The following is an 18,275-nucleotide window of genomic DNA, read 5'->3' as shown; positions in this document are numbered from 1 at the left end:
GTTATCCATAATGTCAATTATGATGATGTTTTTTGTGCTCCCTGTCTCAGTGTGCAATATGAACTACACGCCTTGAACAGCACAGCCTGGCTGCTTAAGGTATCATCACAGTGATTGTATCTCTGTGCATGGACACCACTGGGGAGACTTTTTGTTGGCACAACACCAATTTGTCTAGAAAGACCTAAAGAGAGGTTTTTTTTCAGGATTGAGGTGTTCCTCTTTCTGCTGGGTTAATTCTTGATAAGTTGCCTGGCATCTAAACCACCTGTTGTCTCCTGTTCTCGGTGCAAGACTTGAGTCACTGTTTCAGGGGAGGTTTCTTGTGGTTTGTGCTAGTGACTGTAAGTGAAATGAAATCTCAGAGTCTTGATTAAAGCAGAAAACTGATTATTTCCTTAAAACCTTCTTTGTTCTCTGTTTTATCCATTCAGAAATATATGATACATGCTGATGCCATTTTATATGCCCTGACAAATTTTCTGATTACTGCACAACTGAATAGCTCCAATAGAGAGGATTTGGTAGTCTTGCTATAATCTGGGCATGCAAAAAATGCTGTTTAGTTTTAACCCCTTTAAGCCCATATAAGTCAGATTGAACTTGTAGAAGGGCTGTTCATTGGTTGAGAGTCTCAATCAGAGCATCTGTGGAGTGGGAATCAGAGTAAATCCTAGAAAAACCCTGTTTTTAACTCCCTTTTGAAGCTTTGTCTTCATTATAGTAAACACTGACGTATTTTTTTAATGCTGTGGGGGGACTTGACACCTTTAAAATTTATCATTATCACTGAAAAAATACCATCAAATGCCCATTGGATGCAGCTCTGGGTTAGGTTAACTGGGCATGATGTGGGTGGGGGTTGACTGATGTCTGATCAACTTGGGAGAGAGAAGTGGAGGACCTTGGATCTGGCAGGATGCAGTCAGTCTTAGAAAGAGCTCAGTGAGAATATAATTTTGAAGGGAATGTGTGAGTTTAGGATCAGGACTTGTTCCATGTCCATGTGTGTGATGTGCACCTTCAACAGCCCCATCTCTGTGGGCTCTGCATGGAGGGACCCCGTCTGGAGGGGTTGAGAATAATTTCATCCTAGAAAACCAGTTGTCTGCAAATCCATCTAGGTGCCATTGGTGACAGTCACCTGTGGGTGTCCATGACCTGCAGGCCCTTGCTCTGTAATGTGTTACTCAAGTGTGGGAACTCACTGTGGGGACATAGCCCAAAATGCAGGAGCTTGGGAAGTTGGAGTGTTGCCATCTACAGGTCCACAGGGAGAAGTCCCTCCTCTGGCTGTAGTTGATGGTGTTGCTTATTTTGAGCTGAAAGATGAGGTTTTTCTGCCTACATCCTGTTTCGAGTCTGAGTTGTCAGTAAGAAAATGGTTGCTTAGCATGTGGATGTGGTCTAACAGTTGGGCTGATCTCTTGGGATCTGGGTCTGTGCTTGAGATGGGCACAGCTGCTCTGTTCTACACAGTGTCCAGGTTGCTCTGGGGAGTCCTGAGCACCCCTGTGACCTCAGGGCTTGAGGGCTGTCCTGCAGCCTTCCTGCCCTTCTGAGTAAGGCTCCACATTTTCAGGGAATGGGCTGGCCTGGAAACTGCCTTTTTTATTCTGCAAGTAAAAAATTAATAAAGGCAAAGGATAAATTTGGACTCATCAGGGAATAGAGCAAAGATCCAAATTATTAAGAATCTTGGAGGTCTGACAGTCTTTTCCCCTAGAAGAGGTGAGAAGTGTTTCAAATCAGTCTGTCCTCAAAGGGCAGTCCAGTACAACTTGTGCAAATCTCAAAAAGTCCTGCTGGGACTGACCTCTATCAAGGGAAATGTTTACATTAAGCTGTCAGAAGAGACTTTAAGCATTTTGCTTGAAACAAATACCAGCTATGGACATGAATATTTTTCCTTTTTACTAAAAAATAGTTGGGAAATAAAAGGTTGCAATGCAAGTTTTCAGCACAAGTTGTATGACTGCTTCCTTACAAAACATAACCCACATGGGAACAGAAGAGTGATGCAGCTCTTCCTTCATGCTTGTCCAGCTGAAATATGCTTCAGACTTAGCGCCTCATTTCTGTATTCATGCACAGAAATGTAAAAAAAACTTAGGTTTTTATCTAGTAACATAAAACTTTGAGTTGAAACTGGATTATAAAAACTACTTCTGTTGCTCTTGAACTTTGTGATTGTCAACATTTTACCTTCAGTATTTTAAGCACTATTTAAAAATAATGGTTTAATGTACCTTTGAAATGTTTTTGAGCCAGATATGTAGGTACACAAACATGGAAATATTTGCATTCCTCTGTCAGATCTCTCTGCGTGAATTATTGGTGACTTCTAGTGCTGGAGCAGTGATGCATTTTTAGATAGATTCATGTCACAGTAGTTCCAAGATAACAGATAACAAAAAAGCAAGATTGCAGAATTACCAGTGGAATTGTACCTTTTATTGGTGAAGTAGTACATGGTGGTAAGAACATATATTTGAGGTCATATATGGAAGTTTTCTATTTTAAATGCTAGAGAGGTGAAATACATTGGAATTCAGAGCCTGAGGTTTAAATATGTGTTGGATTAAAGAGTCATGGAAGGGGCTGGGTTCTGGCTGGTGCTTTGTTACCAATTCCAAAATGTAACCAAGTATTTTTCTCTCTTCTTTTTTTTCTTTTTTTTCTTCTTCTTTTTCTTTTTGTTTTTGTTGCAGCTGGTCTCCAATGTTCTCATCTTCTCCTGTACAAACATTGTAGGCGTGTGTACCCACTACCCAGCAGAGGTGTCCCAAAGACAGGCTTTCCAGGAGACCAGGGAATGCATACAAGCCAGGCTGCATTCTCAAAGGGAAAACCAGCAGCAGGTAAGAGCAACAGTTGGAAATAAAAAATGAAAATGCTGAAACAGAATTAGCATGCAAATTGTTCCTGTAGGATGGAATTTGTAGGCTTCTTGCTTCATGAGTAATCCAGGCAAGAAGAGGTTGATGATAGGGGACAGGATGTTTAAAGGTTTGAAAGAAAGCTCAGGGGCGTAGTTCTTGTCCAATATCCTGATGGACTTGTCTAGAGGCAGCAACAGATCCTGTGGTATGTGCTCTGTGGATTAAAATTACTCAGTACTTAGAGTCTGCATAGTTTTTTTTCACCCATCATTAAAGCCAGGTGTTGAATGCAGGTGCAACACACAGGCGTTGGACTGACCCTCTTGGTAAGGTCAAATCATTATGTGATTGTCAGCAAAGCCACTGCCAGAAGGTAGCTGTAAGGCAGGTAAAAATGGGTCCACAGAACATAATGTTCTTTGATAGCTCCAAAGAAGGTCTTCTTCCCACCTTTCCCAAAGGTTCCTACCTGCTTACATGCCTCTCTATATCTGATTGGCCTCATATGAATTGTATTTGTTCAAAAGTAAGATTCATCATCAGCTTCACTTTTTTTTTTGCTGTAAAAAGCCCTCTTGCTGCCAGCATACCCCTTAGTTGTCAAGGGTCATGAATGTATCTGCTCCCCTAATTCATTTGTGGCTTCTCTTGCAATGAATCTTTTGTGTTCTCAGAATTAGATACAGAAGGTCTTTTGGGGCAGCTTAACTGTTCCTTTGCTAACACACATCTCTGCTCTGCAGTACATCTCATAGTGGTCTGTTCACTCCAATTTAAAATGAATCGTGAAATGGGACTTCCACTCATCCCTTGGGAGATATCTCAGAGCTTGGTTGTGGGTTTAGGGAGAGGTCAGGGGAATGAATCAGCTGGGGAGTCTTTCATCTCTGTGGTGCTGCAGTTTCATTTTCCTCTATGTCTCAGCCCATCTGCACTGATGGAGTTGTGCTTTGGCCATGTTTCATGAGGTACCTCTGGCTGACATAGCTGCTGTTCAATCCTGACTGAAATAACGTGTGCACATGTTTATTTGGTACTTTATGCATGAAAACAAGATTCACACTCAAGACTCCTTTTTCCTTTGCTACTAATATAATCTCAGAAAGATGAAACAAGCAGCCACTTCTCCTTACATACCTTGATGTGGAGGAAAGGATTGAGCCTAGAGGATATGCCATTTTACTTATTGATTACAGCTCTGTCCTCCCTGCTGAGAGACTGCCTTAGCAACATGGCTCAAATGCTTGTGCTGTGCTGCATTTGGGCACTTCTGTCTCAGAAGCATCTCCTGAGAACAGCACTGACAAATGCCCTATCTTGAGGCTTGTTTCCTCTCCCCCTCTCCAGAAAGTACTATACCATACATAAGAGAGCCAGGACATCATAAAAACGTGGGTCAAAGCCAGTCACTGCCAAGTGCTCTCCAGTCCTTCCAGCAATAACTGTGGGTCCTGACAGCTGGAGACTCCTAATGAGATTATTTGCTGCCACAGCCTGCACTGACATTGATCTCCAGGTTCAGTTCAGGTGCCTCTCCATGCATAATGCAGTGAGATAACCATGAGGTGACAGCAGACACAAATAAGGGCATCTCAGCTCACATCTGGGAGAGCTAGTCTCCCAACAGGGGTGGAGTGGAACACAACTGCACAGCCCAACACTGTTATTTATAGTTGCTTGACTTTTTCTGGAGATCGATGGTGCTCCTGTGTGCTGTTCTGTTAAAGGCAGGCAGATATTCTAAGGCAAAAGACCATGTATTTTCCTTTGTTAAGCATCTACCAGCAGCCAAAATTAGCCAGAAAGTAAATAAAAAATCCAGAATGTCCAGTGCAGAAAAGGGACGACTTGTGATTTCATTACTTGAGATAACCTAGGGCAGAGCCATAACAGGAATCACTGTTGTTTTCCCAGAACAAAATATTCTTGGATGAAAAATTAGGTATTCTCCACACTCTGTAGGGAACAAATAGCATTTGAGTAAGAGATGGGTTGTTGGGACTGCACTGTCTTAATTCTAACATTCCATGTCTTTTGTCTCTGAAAAGTTGTTCTCCTTTTTTTCATCTCAGCATCAATTTTGCTAAAAAGTAACAGTTACTAAATCTGAAGACAAATGGATAATCTTAAGAAACAAAATATTTGTAGTGATTTGAGGTCGTGTTGGGAGAGTACTACATAAATAGTTAAAATTCCTATGCAGAGTCATTGTAGGACTGTGTGTGCCCATGCACACACATATCCATGTGAAGATCCATGCGATCTACATGTAAAGAGAGTAGATCTGTGTTGAACTCCTTCATCTATGTGCCTGTTTTAGAGACTAGTGCTCCTTGGGATGCTTTTGTTTAATGTATAATTCAGTGGAACTATACTTGCATGTTATTTTGAAGTGAGAATTATATATGGATTTGCTCTTGCTTTTTTATCAGGTCAGAATGCTGCCTTGTTATTCTTGTAAAACAGCAGTCCTAGTCACCTCACTGGTGCATAATAAGTGATTTTACAGCAAGGGCTGCAGTACTTTCTAGTTATTGCACCAAAATGAAAATTGTACTCCAGTGAAGACCCTGATTTATCTGCTCCATTTGAAATAAAACATAGGGATTCTGTTGTTTCGAAGGCCTTTTAATATGGCTTATGCCTTACAAATGCACTTCTTATAGCCTTCTCCTGTTAGCTTCAGAGGTTATTTTCAGTGATTGTGATGCTCCAAACAAACAGAATAAAGATAATGCTCAGCTCTGTAACACAGCTCAACTTCCTAATTAGTAGCTGCATGAAGGGATGTTGTGCCACATGCATTTGTTTCACCTGATGAGCCTATCTTATTCCCTGATTATTAGTTCAGAGCAGTGTTAGTGAAGCTCCTGGAGCTCTCAAGTGGCTTGAAAATATTGGTGATTTAATCTGGCAAGTGCCTATGGTGTCAGGAAGAGTAGGGGTGGAGGCTCTCAAGTAAAAGCTACTCAGAAATGTATGTGACAATCTCCTGGAGTGCTCGTGACAGACACTCAGCCTCCTGCCTGTGTCTCTGTTTTGAGAGCAACTAAAGCCTCCATGCTCGTGCGCCCACAGGGAATGTTCCAAACCTGTGGGTGCCCCTGAGCCTCCCGTAAAGCTCCACGTTATTTAGAGGATGTGTAAAATCACACATAAAATAGCAGTTTTCACACATTTGAGGATGCCTATTAGAGTATGCAAATGACAACAGTGTATACACCATTTACTCTGGAAAGCACACAAATGTGTTGTGCTTTTCCACTCAAGGAGTGCACCAATAGCTGACAGAAGCCTAAGGACACGTGCATGATTCATGAGCTGCTTTTTTTTGAAAAAAAAGTGGATATGTAACTGTTAGCACCTGCAGTATGCTAGTGAAGGTGACAGTACTTTAAAAAACAAGTATTTTTTTCATAACTGTTGCGGTTTTGAGCAGGGGATAGAAATCCCTCCAACACATCTTCTGTGTTATTATTATCTCTTCAAAGACTGAAGGCAGAGTCAGTCTCTTTAAGGTGCACATTAAAGGGGGAAAAAGAAATACTGGGCAATGCCACAGACTATAAAATGTCTCAGTGCATGCTAAGCACATCTTCCTTCCTTCCTTCCTTCCTTCCTTCCTGCCTGCCTGCCTGCCTGCCTGCCTGCCTGCCTCCCTCCCTCCCTCCCTCCCTCCCTCCGCCCCCAGGGTTCCTCTCTCTTCCTAGAGGAAGAAAGAAATGGTGAACTTTCAGTTAACACTAGGAATTAGAAACCAGAAATGTGCCTATAACTGTAGTTTGGGCAAGTGGTTTGGTGACGTGAGTACTTGGGACAGGATTGCTGACCCCTCTGAGTCAGGCCTGCCTTTGAGCCCTGCTGCTCCCTGTGTTGTTGAGAATTAATGAGCTGCTAGATAAGGTTAGGGACCTTCATTTGCACCACCTTCTGTCTGTGTCAAGAAGGAAGGGCCTTTTCTTCCTCCTGCTCACTTCAGGGAAAGAAAAATAAAGACAAGAGTGGCACAAGCTCCTGGGATTCTTCAGCTATTCCAGAGCAGTGCCTGCAGGTTGGACCACAGCAGAGCTGATCCTAAAGGAGATGCTCCCCCCCTTCATGAGCCATTGCAAAACCTTTTGAACCTCAAGGGGTGTGACTGGGAATAGAATGAAGCTCTGGGCAGAATTCTCAGGTGTGATTCCTGATATACACAAATACATCCCTGGGGCACAAGTTACCTGCAGATTTAAATTCTATAATTTCTGTGTGAAATTGGCACCAAATTTAGGATAATAGCAAGCACTTGTTTTTATGTGTTTTTATCACTAGAAAGTCATCATTTTGTCAATTTTTGCTAACTCTGTATGGAACGGCTTGCAAAACAATGTTACAAAAGTCACACGAAAACTATGATCAGTAAATAAAAGTGCTAAGTGAGGGGCAAGGAGAGCCACAAACTGTTGATGATATGTGGTTATTGAAAATACTCTTGTAGGTGACTGGGTGGGTTTGCAGGTCATAATGCAATTGGGCACTAATAGCAGTTTAAAGTGTAGAAGTATAATGCTTTTCATGCTGGTTTTATTGGGGCGTTTCTACGACATTTCAGCTGCTAAGAGCAGGTTTGTGCCTGCTGGGGGAATGTGCTTAGATAATTAGATAAGCAAGGAAGGAATTTTAAATAGTGCCCAAGGGTGTTGGGGTATCATTCCTCTGGTGTTAGGTGAAGGAATACTTCATGGTGGTGCGCAGACACTGTGTGGGAGGTCAGGCAATATCATTTTTCAGAGTCCTTCCAAGAAGAGTGCATGGACACTTTTGGAGTTGCATGGTTCCTTCATTTGCAAGAATTGGCAACCATGAATTGTGAGCCCAGTGCATCTGGAATGAAAAAGAATAGTTTTCTTTCTAAAATCATTGAATTCTTATTGTGGGGTTGGGAGCAGTATTGCATATGACTGGTTAGGGGATCAGCTTCTGGGTTTATGGAGCCCATTTTGCTTGGTTGTACTCATCTCTCACCAAACTGATGAGTCATTTCTCCCCAGTAAGGAACAAAGTGTGTTTGTTAACTGGGCAGCAGGTGTTTTAATTGGTTCATCTGTCTGACTCCACAGGAGCGTCTCCTGCTCTCTGTACTTCCTCGACATGTTGCCATGGAGATGAAAGCTGACATTAATGCCAAACAGGAAGACATGATGTTTCATAAGATCTACATCCAGAAGCATGACAATGTCAGGTAAGAGCAGCAGCCTGTCTCCCAGCCATGGGGGAGGAGGGACCCTCCCAATGCTTGGCCCCAAACACCCAGAGATGAAGATGTCCGTGACACATAATTCAAAATAAGTGTAATGACTCTAGAGTGTTGCTAGCTGACTTTTGAAAGTTTGTTTGTAGAATGGTAGGAAGATTGCCTCACTCCTGTGATATCTTCCTTTGAGAAGCAACTTGATCTGTTTCCCTACAATTTCCTTTTTTCTTTCCTGGAGTGAGTGTTGATGGTTTTGAGAAGGTGTTATATGTTGATGGTTTTGAGAAGGGGTTCAGTTATTTTTGGACAGTTACAAGCACCCCTCTGATAAGACATGATAAAATGCAAGTCAAAGATTGGCAACACTTCCCATAGGGTGAATTGCAGAGCCTGGCCAAGATCTTCTGGTGTGGTTTCTGCCAGTTTGGAATTACAAGCAGGAGGTCCACTAGTGACAGCCTTGACACCTGCTTAGTCACTCAGCAATGTGTTGTTCCTTGGTCTGCCTGGATAAGGAGAACAGTTTGATATCCAATCTCTGTGAAGTCATGCCAAATCAAGCTCAGCCCATGTTGCTGGGGTAGTTCAGCCCCATGAGCTTCTGAACATCACCTGGTTCCCACCATCCAGTTTCCCAGAGAAGAGGTAATATAGTAGTACTTCAGGTGGCTTGATAGCTTTATAGGCTGCAGTTACAAAGTTAACTTAATCTTGATGCATTTCACCTCTGCTGTTGTACCTGATGTCTTTGGAGATCACTTATGTCTCCGCTAAGCCAGGTCCTGGAACTGTGTAACAGCTCTGTCACTCTATAAATACTTCTTTTGAGACACAGGGACTGGGGACAGAGAGCTCCCCTTTTCCATCTCCCCTTACAACAAGAGTTTTTTCCTGTGAACTCCTTGTGTAGCCTTTCTCTCTCATGGAGCTTTAGTATGTTGATGAATTGTATTTTCTGATACTTTATGGTCAAAAAGTAAAAGTGAGTTTCTTACATCTCTAACACCCTCCAAAAAGTAACATGGAAAGACCCACATGAAATTCTGATGCATTTGAAGACATTATCTTAGGATTGAGAATAGCTGGGAGAGGTAATGTACAAGCAGAAAACTGGGAGGTTCATCAGTTTTGAATGTAGTTTTATATAAAACTCACTGAAATCAGGGCAAGTCTGTGTGCTGCCTTGGATGGAATTCAGCCCTTCCATTTATTTGGTTGTGACTCAGTAAAGAGGTAAAGATCCACTAGCAATACTGAAGACAAAAACAGTGTCAGAAATCAAAGACAATAATGGTTCAGTGATGAAAAATAAAAAATATATGTATTGTGATGGAGAGGAAGAGGCCATCCATAGTGCCCTCAGCAGACTTTGTGCTACAGTAAATTAACTTTTCAGTCTTTGCATTCATTTCTTCCTTAATGACACTGAGCTTGTTCAAGTAGGTGTGTAAATTTCTTGTGATAGATGCTGATTGTGAATTACTTTTTTCCATTACTGAAAGGTCAACTTGACATTCAAACTAAGTGCAATTCATTAGGTATGGCATGAGACTGGTATTTTAGTCTTTCACATCTGTTTCTATGTGTCATTATTTGCAGGTTTGAAAGTTGTTCAGTACTCAAATCTCAGTAAAGCTGATTATCTCTTTAGGATGAAACCAATTTGAAATTTTAATTTATGTGACTATATATACACAAAAAACCCAATAATTAACTAAGTTTGCAAATTAAAAAAATTAATTTTTAAAGGGGGAATGGGAATCTGATGGAACAATTGTGATTGGAAAAAATATCTCAAAGATAATGGCATGAAGACATGGAGATCTCAAAAGATGCATCAAAAAATGGCACATGGCCAAGAGTGTATAAAGAGAAGAGAGTTTGTTATGATTTTCAGCTATAGCTGTGAAGAAACATGAAAGGTGAAATGCACACACATAAATGGGTATGTGCACCAGTCGTTTCCTGATGGGTAGCTAACAGGATGGTTGCAAACATTTAATTTTCAGATCTTGCATATTTATTGAATAATATAAGCATTTATGTAATAGTTTCACTTCTGCAGCTTAAAAGTAATTTTAACTTTGTTCCTCATGGTAATGAGTGTTTGGGAATCAGGCCCTTGCAGGTGCCAACTATCTCCAGTGCAAAGGGACTCTAAGGTCTCAACAGATCTTGCTAGAGGAAACAACTTAAATGATATCTTCCTCAAAGTGTGGGCTTTGTTGTCTGTGCCTGTGAGGTCCTAAATCAAAGCCTACTGAAATCATGGAAAAGGCTGGAAAAGTGAGATAAGAAATAGGAATAAAATAGTATATGTGCTGAGAGCAAAGAGAAAATAACTCAGGAACATCTCATCTTCATGTACTTTAGGGAAATGAATAACTAAGTACGAATATTGAAGAAAGGAAACATGATTTGGAACAAATGACTCATTTCACACCAGGAGTTCAGCACGGAGCCTTTGCTCTTGCCTGGGTGCACTGAAACCACCTCTAGTGGGAATGACTGCAGATGATTTTGAAGCATTTACATGCACACAGAAACGCACTGGAGGGGGGAGGTAGCATCTCAATGATGCTGATTAATGAACTGGCTGAATAAAAGCAAGCATGCTCTTTACTTTGCATGGCAAAATGCTCGAGGGGAGGCTTTTGAGATGAGAATGCTCCAAGTAATTTTCTTTTGTGTTCATCACTGTTCAAAAATGTCATAAGATTTAAGTTTTTATGAGCTAAAGGTTATTGTGTCAAGGCAATTGAGAAGTATCTGAAGTCAGTGCAAGGGTGCTGTGCCCAGCCATTGAATCTGGCTTCCTGTTGATGATTTATCAGCAGGAGCATTTCCTCTGCAGTTCAGAGGAGTGGGAAGGTCTCTGTGTTTGCACAGAGGTGTGGGTTTTCCTCCTCCATCAGCTGTATTCAGCAATTCTTTTTTCCCCGATTCTCCCAGATTGTGTATAGAGGTAGGTTTTAAATGAAAGTGTAATGGATGGGAATTTTTGTTAGCTATTGATTTAAAAGTTTGATTGTCATCCTAATGCCTGGAACTTGACATCTTGATTTTTGCTGGATCTTCAGAGTGAGGTTACTCTCCAAACTCACAGTCAACATGGAAATAATGAGGCTCTGGAGGTTTTCATCCAGATAGGTTTAACTTGGGTCTTTTGAACTCAGGAGACTCAGGAGCACAGCCTCGTGCACTTAGCCTGGTTTGACATTTTGTATGGGAGAAGTGGTTTACTAAATTCTCTTCCAGACAAGATTAAATATTTTAATTTTCAGGGATGATTGGGTCTGGGCTTTTGGGACCACCTCTAATTTTAATTAAAAACCAAACCCAAACCACTCTACCAGCAGAAAACCTTATTCTAAAATTATGTGAACTTAATGTGTGTAGGCTTTCTTTTTCAATTTAAAAATGAAGTGTCCTTAACTTTCCAGTTCTGCTTTATATGCTTAGTTTTAGATTCTAGGTTATATGGTTCAGGGTTTGGTTTTTTTTAGAAAAAAGAAGTTACACACTTCTCTTTTTTATTATTTTTGTTTGAAAAAAATAAGTCAATTTAAACCTGTGTAGAAGAGCTCTTCCTCAAGCACCAGTAGTAAGTCTGTAAAACACAGCCATGATCCTTTAATAAGGAGCAGTTCTGCTATGATATTGTTTGCTGTGTTACACTTCTCTTAGAGGGTGGGCTACCTCTCATAAGGAAAAGATGATTTTTTTAATGCGAAGTACTGTGGTCTTTTTGAACTGAATGAGTAAAAGACAATCTTTTTTGAGCAAATCTTTTTATCTGGACTTCCTGCAAATGAGTTCATAATCTCCTGATTATTGTTATGGAAAGTAAAGTTCAGAGACTAATTTATCCACAATGAAAATATAATTTCCTGTAAGTTTTGGCAGCAAAATGTGTTTCAGGATTATGTTCTTCTGAAAAATTTAGTGTAGTGACAAAACAAAGATGAAAATGTTTGGGGTTAATACACTCTTTTTTGATGCACGTGAACAGAACCTTTAAACAGAGAACGAAACCACTTCCTGTCCTGATTTATTGAATGAGAATTAACTTTGACAAATCCAGAACCTCAGAGCATGATTTGACCTTTCCCACATATGTGTGTGTGTTAAATATAAAGTCTATTGTCAAAAGCAATCAGGAAAGGAGTTCCCAAGACCATGCAAGTAATTTTGGGTAAACAACAAGGTGAATTATGTAACTAAATTTGTTCATGTTATCATGAATGAGATTATGTCTGATAGACAAGCTCTAAATTATGCATAGATAATATTGTTTATCTATCATGCTTCCCAGACAGAATTTTAAGTGTTTTACATTACTCTTGCTATTTATAGTGTCTCACTGCAGTGATAATGGCTTTAATGTTATCTAGGTTTGGCCAAATATAGTAATCTCTGTGCTATAAAAGGAGGCTTGAAGTCCTCTGTGAAGGGATAAAGGTTGGCTTTGTCATTGAAATTCCTTTGATGAACTGTTTCAAGGAGTTTATTTTAGAGCTGGCATCCAAGTGCAGTAAAAGTGACAGTTTCCTCTCTTCTCCCCTTCACATAATTCTTATGAATCCTGTAATCAACAACATGAACCTGTTCTCAGAGTTTTTCAAACTTCTTGACAACTTGAACTAAACCATTTGCAGAAATGAAACATGACCATTTGCTTTCAGCTTTTTAAATGAAAAACATTTGTAACTCGTCTTCTGATTTAACAACATTCTAACACCAAAAAGTTCTGCCCTTGAAAACGACCAAATAGTTGCACTTTGGCTGAGTGTCAGGGTATTCAGACCAGCTGTGTCAACTTAACCTCTTCACCTTTTAGGTGTTATGATGCCTAATTATTTGCTTATGAAGTTTTTTAAATTCCCAGGTTGCAAGGTTCTATGGAATTGTGAGCTATGACATCTGAGAAGAAATTCAACTAAGCAAACATCTTTTTCTTCCTTCCTCCCAATGTCCTCACACACAGGACATCCAGTCTTAATGTTTCTTGGTGGTGAAGGACATACCCTCCTTAATAAATGAAACTACAGTATGGCAGGTATAAATTTCTGATGGTTCTTCCATGGATATTTTCAAAGACTCCACAGTCTCTCATCTCAGCCAAAGTTTGTGTAGCTTCAATTTCTCTGGAAGGCCTCATTGCCAGGAAAGGGCAGGAGCAGTAACTTTTAAAATATTTACTGTATAATTCATCTCCCTCCTTGTCTTCTTTCCTTTTTGTGGGGAGGCAGGATGAAAATTGATGGTTTCTGTTTAAAAACAAGGAAGAGCAGCATTAAGCAGGAGAAAGCCCAAGAGCCAGTTTCATCCATGTCTTGCATCCTGCTGCTCTCCCTGCCAGTCCATGAGCTTCGATTTCCTCCAAAGTGTGTTGATGGGCTGGTTGGTTGTTTCTCAGAATCAAGTCTTGGCAAGACCTCTCCCTCCTTTTCTTTATTCAAGGCATATGCCCACAAGCAGCAGAAAGTTATTTTTGCACGTAGGTGGGGGGTAACTGTGGGTTTCATGTGAGTTCAGAGCATTTAATTGCTGTAACTTCTGGCTGAGGCTGTAGGATGAGAAAAGTGAGTGGGAGGGAAATGAGCCTGCCCACGTCTTTCCCCAAATGACAGCAGTGAATTTTACCTAGGTGGGAACTCTCTGTTTCTCTGTCAAGAGCCAGCTCCTAGGAGTTTCACCTGTGCCTGCCAGGGATGAATCTTTGCTTTTTACTGTTGCAGATTTTTTTTTTTTCTTTTAAGTTAGCTATAAGTTTTAGGAAGCGCAGAAGTGGGTTTCACCCATGGATGAAGGTGAATTATTCTGCTCTTACTGCCACTAATCTCTTGGTTCTTCCTAATTAATTTGTTGTTTTTGAGAGGAAAAAGTCACTTGTTGTTTGGAGATTGTCATTTGTGCTAAAATTCATGTGTAAAGAAATTCACTTACTTTACAGCCTTGTTGCACCTGGACTTGGCCTCAAAGCTGTGCAATAAGGCTGGATGTGAATACTACAGGGGTTGTTTCAACCCAAGATCAATCCCTCTTGATAATAAATTTATTGATGGTTCAGTCATAAAAACTTTTATGCCAAAAAAATACAGAAAATACAGCAGGTATATATATTTTAGCAAATCTACCTCTTTGGCCATGTGCACAGCAACCTTTAAGAAGAACAAATACATGCTAACTTGTTTAAGTATTCATTTGATCAGTGATCTTCCTCTTTGAACTGGGAATATATTGTGATCCTGGTCCCTGCTGGGAGCTCCTGGTGTCTTGAGGGGTGTGAGTGAGCCGTGTAGCCTCTGAAGAACAAAACAGATAAATAACTGGCTGCAAGGCACCCTGCTGGCTGCACTACTTAAACACGTGTGTTGTAATAAAGATAACATCCCAAAAGTGCAGCGTGCCAGGTGACTGCAGATCTGCAGCCAGCAGCAAGCCAGCAGCAATTAGGAAGGGCCTGTGATGTATAATTCACACCCTGCTATTTGGAGTTTACACAAGGGCCTGTGAAGTTCACAGGGTGATGGATTGAAGAGTGTTAGATGTTTTAATGATGAAATACTGTGAATAGTAATTTGGAGAGAATAATGAAGGTGCCTGCAGAAGTTTACAGAGCAGAATTTTAACTCATCAAGGTTATTTGGATTCTCTTTTTTCTTCAGTAGTACTAAGAATCAATTAAATTTTAAAAAATGTAGGTATGACTGCTGATTGAACTGATAAAACAAATGTATCAAATTTATAGTAAAAAAAAAAAAGCATCAAATTATGTTTATTCAACTAATTCACTCCTAGTCCTCTGTACTCTGGAGTAACCTTGACAAGAAAAACTGAGTCTTCTCTGAGCAAAACTTTTCTTTTGTGAAGACTTGCTTTTACAGAGTTGCTTTCCTCCGGTAAAGACTTTGTGATATTTCAGTTGATGAACTGCTTTGTCATGTAGTTAACATGCAAAGTGGTTTTAAGAACATTGAGTTTATGTAACATTTGAAGAGGTTCTTATTAAAATCATCCTACCTTTTTGCTTCCTCCTTAGATGATAATGACTGAAAAGCAAAAATTAGTTAAACTTTTTATTCTGTAATGCAGTGAACTTTGCAAAACTATTTGAAGCTCTCTTAACAGAAGTTATAAAACAGAGGCACAGTTTTGGATGGGGATGGATTAACTTCTCTTGTCTTATACTATATTTATATCCCTCAACAATTGCTGCTAATTTGTGCATCTGTTCCTACTGGTGTATATATAATTTTGACACTGGATAAATAATGAAGAAGAGACAAAAGCTGAAACCAATTAGTGGAGAAGAGCTCTTGAGTGGTCTGGCATCCTGTGACTCAAGTTAGTACATTGCTAACTTGGGTCTGTGTCCTCCAGTAAATGAAAGTCATAATGTATTTTTTAAACTTTCTCTTTTTTTATTAACTTTGCTTTATACTAAGTGGTGGAAAAGTTAGGGAGAGGTTGGTACTGACTGTGCAGTCTGCGTAATTTCATAAGTGGAGTTTTTATAAGAAACCAAGATAAGAACAGACCACTTCAGAAACAGAGCTAACAGAAATGAGGAGCACCAGAGGACTGCACAGAAGAGCGAAGGAGGCAAAAGACCAAAAGATTAAAATAATTTCATCACAAATATCCCCCTGGCATGGCATTGCCATGGTAGAATGATAGAAGTGCTCTTTTTAGAAAACTGAGATTTTTCTGTGCCCATTTGTGTTTCTGTTACAAAGCCCAAGAAGGATGCACACAATTTGAAATGGTGGGAATAAGGATTTGTAAAACTGTGTAGATTCTGGGGGCTTGGAAGTTTGCAGATTGCTTTCAGAGATTGCGAAGTGTATGTGGGATGCCATTTAAAAAGCAAAAAAAATATAGGAATATAGGTGTTATCTTCCTTGATACCATGACCAGCAGAGATCTTCATGGTTTCATTATGTGATTTTTGCAAATATCTGAGGCTCTCAAAGGCACTGAGAAGTTCTCAGGATGTTCTTGACCAGTAACCATGTCCCCATTTTGAATCAACTTACTAAAATGACCCCTTAAATATAGAGTAGAATCATCAACATTCAAAATCAACTTCCTCATCTCCAGTTCTACAGAACTGATCCCCAAGACTAAAAACCTGGTACAGTGACTACTTATAAAACTTGGATCTGTGTGACTATCAGCAAAATACTCCCTCCTAGCCTCCTGTTGCAGAGATCTCCCCAGTAAGTGACAAGCAGAAGGCTGGATGGCCAGGGCTTTGTTCAGCTGTAAGATCAGCTGTAAATGCCTGTTTGTCCCCATTAGTAGCTGTGCAGAGCTGGAAGCATAACTTGTCCTCTCACATGAGAAAGGTGCATGTAGGAAGTAGTGGGGAATTTTCCCAGCAGGGTTACAGTAGTGACAGTTTGATCTGCCATGTCAGCTCATTGTTTTGGGGTTTTTTGACAGTGGTGGTTTGGGTAGGTTTTTTAATTTAAGCATGATTCTTTGCAGAGTGTGATCATACACTGGCTCTATTCCTGCTCACTGTGGGGAATGTTGCTAATAGAATGTTACTAGGACAACTCTCCTTCTTCTCACAACTACTTCATTTCTGTTATCTCCAAGGCCTGGCAGACCCATACATCAGTGCTGAATGAGGTAGCAATTTGGAGAGGTGCTTTGTAACACCTTGGACCATGAAGGAATGGAGAGAACCTATGTCACAGAGTGATGGGATATTAGTGGGGAGGAGAGGTAGGCAAAAAATACGGGAAAGACAAAAAAAACTTGGAAAGAAAGGAGCAAATTTATCAATTGTTAGTTATGTCTGGAGGAAAAATGAAGGGAGACTGGAAACCAGATGCAAGCAGGTATAGACAGTGGACAGTTATGTGCCATAGCAGTTCTGGTGGAGAGCCTCCATTCCCAGGAGCATCCACACCAATGCAGTGCTGCTTTGTGCCTTGGCTGTTTCCAAAGAATGAGCTAATAAGATTCAATTTGTGGAACAAAACAAACAAAACTTTGGCTTCTGCTCAGGGGAACTTGAGCAATTGCAGTTACAGATCAGGCTTCAACAAATGCCAAGAGCTGATCCATAAAAGTATAATTATTCTGTTTCATTTGGAACCTTTTGTTCTGGATTGCATTCAAAACTACTGTAAGCCCCTTTGTGAGATTCATTTCCTTTCCAGGCAGGAGAAAAAGAGGCCTTTTGATTTAATAGTTCTACTTTGTTTCAATTAAAAAGGAGAAAACACTCACATCCTTGCCTTTTTCCCCTAAGATTCTTCTCTTCTGTGGAACAGTGGTCAGCAAGTCACAGTTTAGGATGACAGGTCTCATGTAGAGACAAAGTTGTGCTACAGAGTGTAAATTGTAAGTGTTATTCCATTCTTAATATCCAGTACTCTGTAATTTTCAGCTGCAAACGGAATAAAATTCTGTTATTGAAACTGGAAATGATTACAAATTTCTAGCAAAGCCCAGGAACATTGAAATTGCAGGTGTGGCTTACCTGCTGAACTGCTTTTCCTTGGAAGTATGGAATGGTAGAAGGAGTAAATTGAAAATGGTATCTTGTCTGAAAACGTAAAACCTGAGATGGACAGTGAGTTCGTTAATTTGACTTGGTAGTGAGGCTGATCAGAGTTCAGATATGCCTGGCTCCCATTGCAGAAATATCCAGACAACTACATCTTGAAGGCTCTGAGGAATTGTGCTGAAGGAGCTGGGAGTGTGCACAAACACACAGACTATGCTGGGCACTTCTCATGAGTGCTGGCTGGATCTGTAGGGGGAGTGAGCAGGGCAGTGCAGATGGGCTGCCATGCCAAAGGGGCATCTTTCTGTTCCTCACTAAAATGGAGACCCAGAGAATTAATTAATTGATTCAGTTGACATTCCATGTGGCAGAAAGTACAGCACAGAGGTAGTGAAGAGCTGAAGAGGCACAAGTGATGAGGCACACCATGCTCATTGGGAGCATAGCGGCTCGACCCACATACCAGGGTAGGTTATCTGGATGCAGTTTTCCCATGTACCAGAGGGCGTTTGAGGCCACATCTCCTAGGAGAGGCCATAAATGAAGAAGGCATCCTCATTCTCTTTTGTTAACTGTTTCATTTTTTATATAAAAGAATCAACCCCCGGAGCAGCGGCTCAGATCCCACTGT

General features: G+C 40.5%; 1 protein-coding gene across 1 annotated transcript in view; it reads left to right on the top strand.

The window, feature by feature from the left end:
- The window catches only part of ADCY5 (adenylate cyclase 5), a 204,614-nt gene that overhangs the window by 118,197 nt on the left and 68,142 nt on the right, over window positions 1-18,275 (top strand). Inside the window, exons 2-3 of the mRNA XM_085066957.1 lie at window positions 2,712-2,861; window positions 7,982-8,103. Of these exons, the coding sequence (XP_084923083.1) occupies window positions 2,712-2,861; window positions 7,982-8,103 (272 nt within the window). The remainder of the gene's footprint in view (window positions 1-2,711; window positions 2,862-7,981; window positions 8,104-18,275) is intronic.

The sequence above is a fragment of the Lichenostomus cassidix genome, chromosome 7, assembly GCF_008360975.1.
Source record: "Lichenostomus cassidix isolate B80296 chromosome 7, HeHo_3.0, whole genome shotgun sequence".
NCBI classification, from domain to species: Eukaryota; Metazoa; Chordata; class Aves; order Passeriformes; family Meliphagidae; genus Lichenostomus; species Lichenostomus cassidix.
The sequence above is the reverse complement of the archived record's forward strand: the minus strand, read 5'-3'. Positions and strand labels throughout refer to the sequence as shown.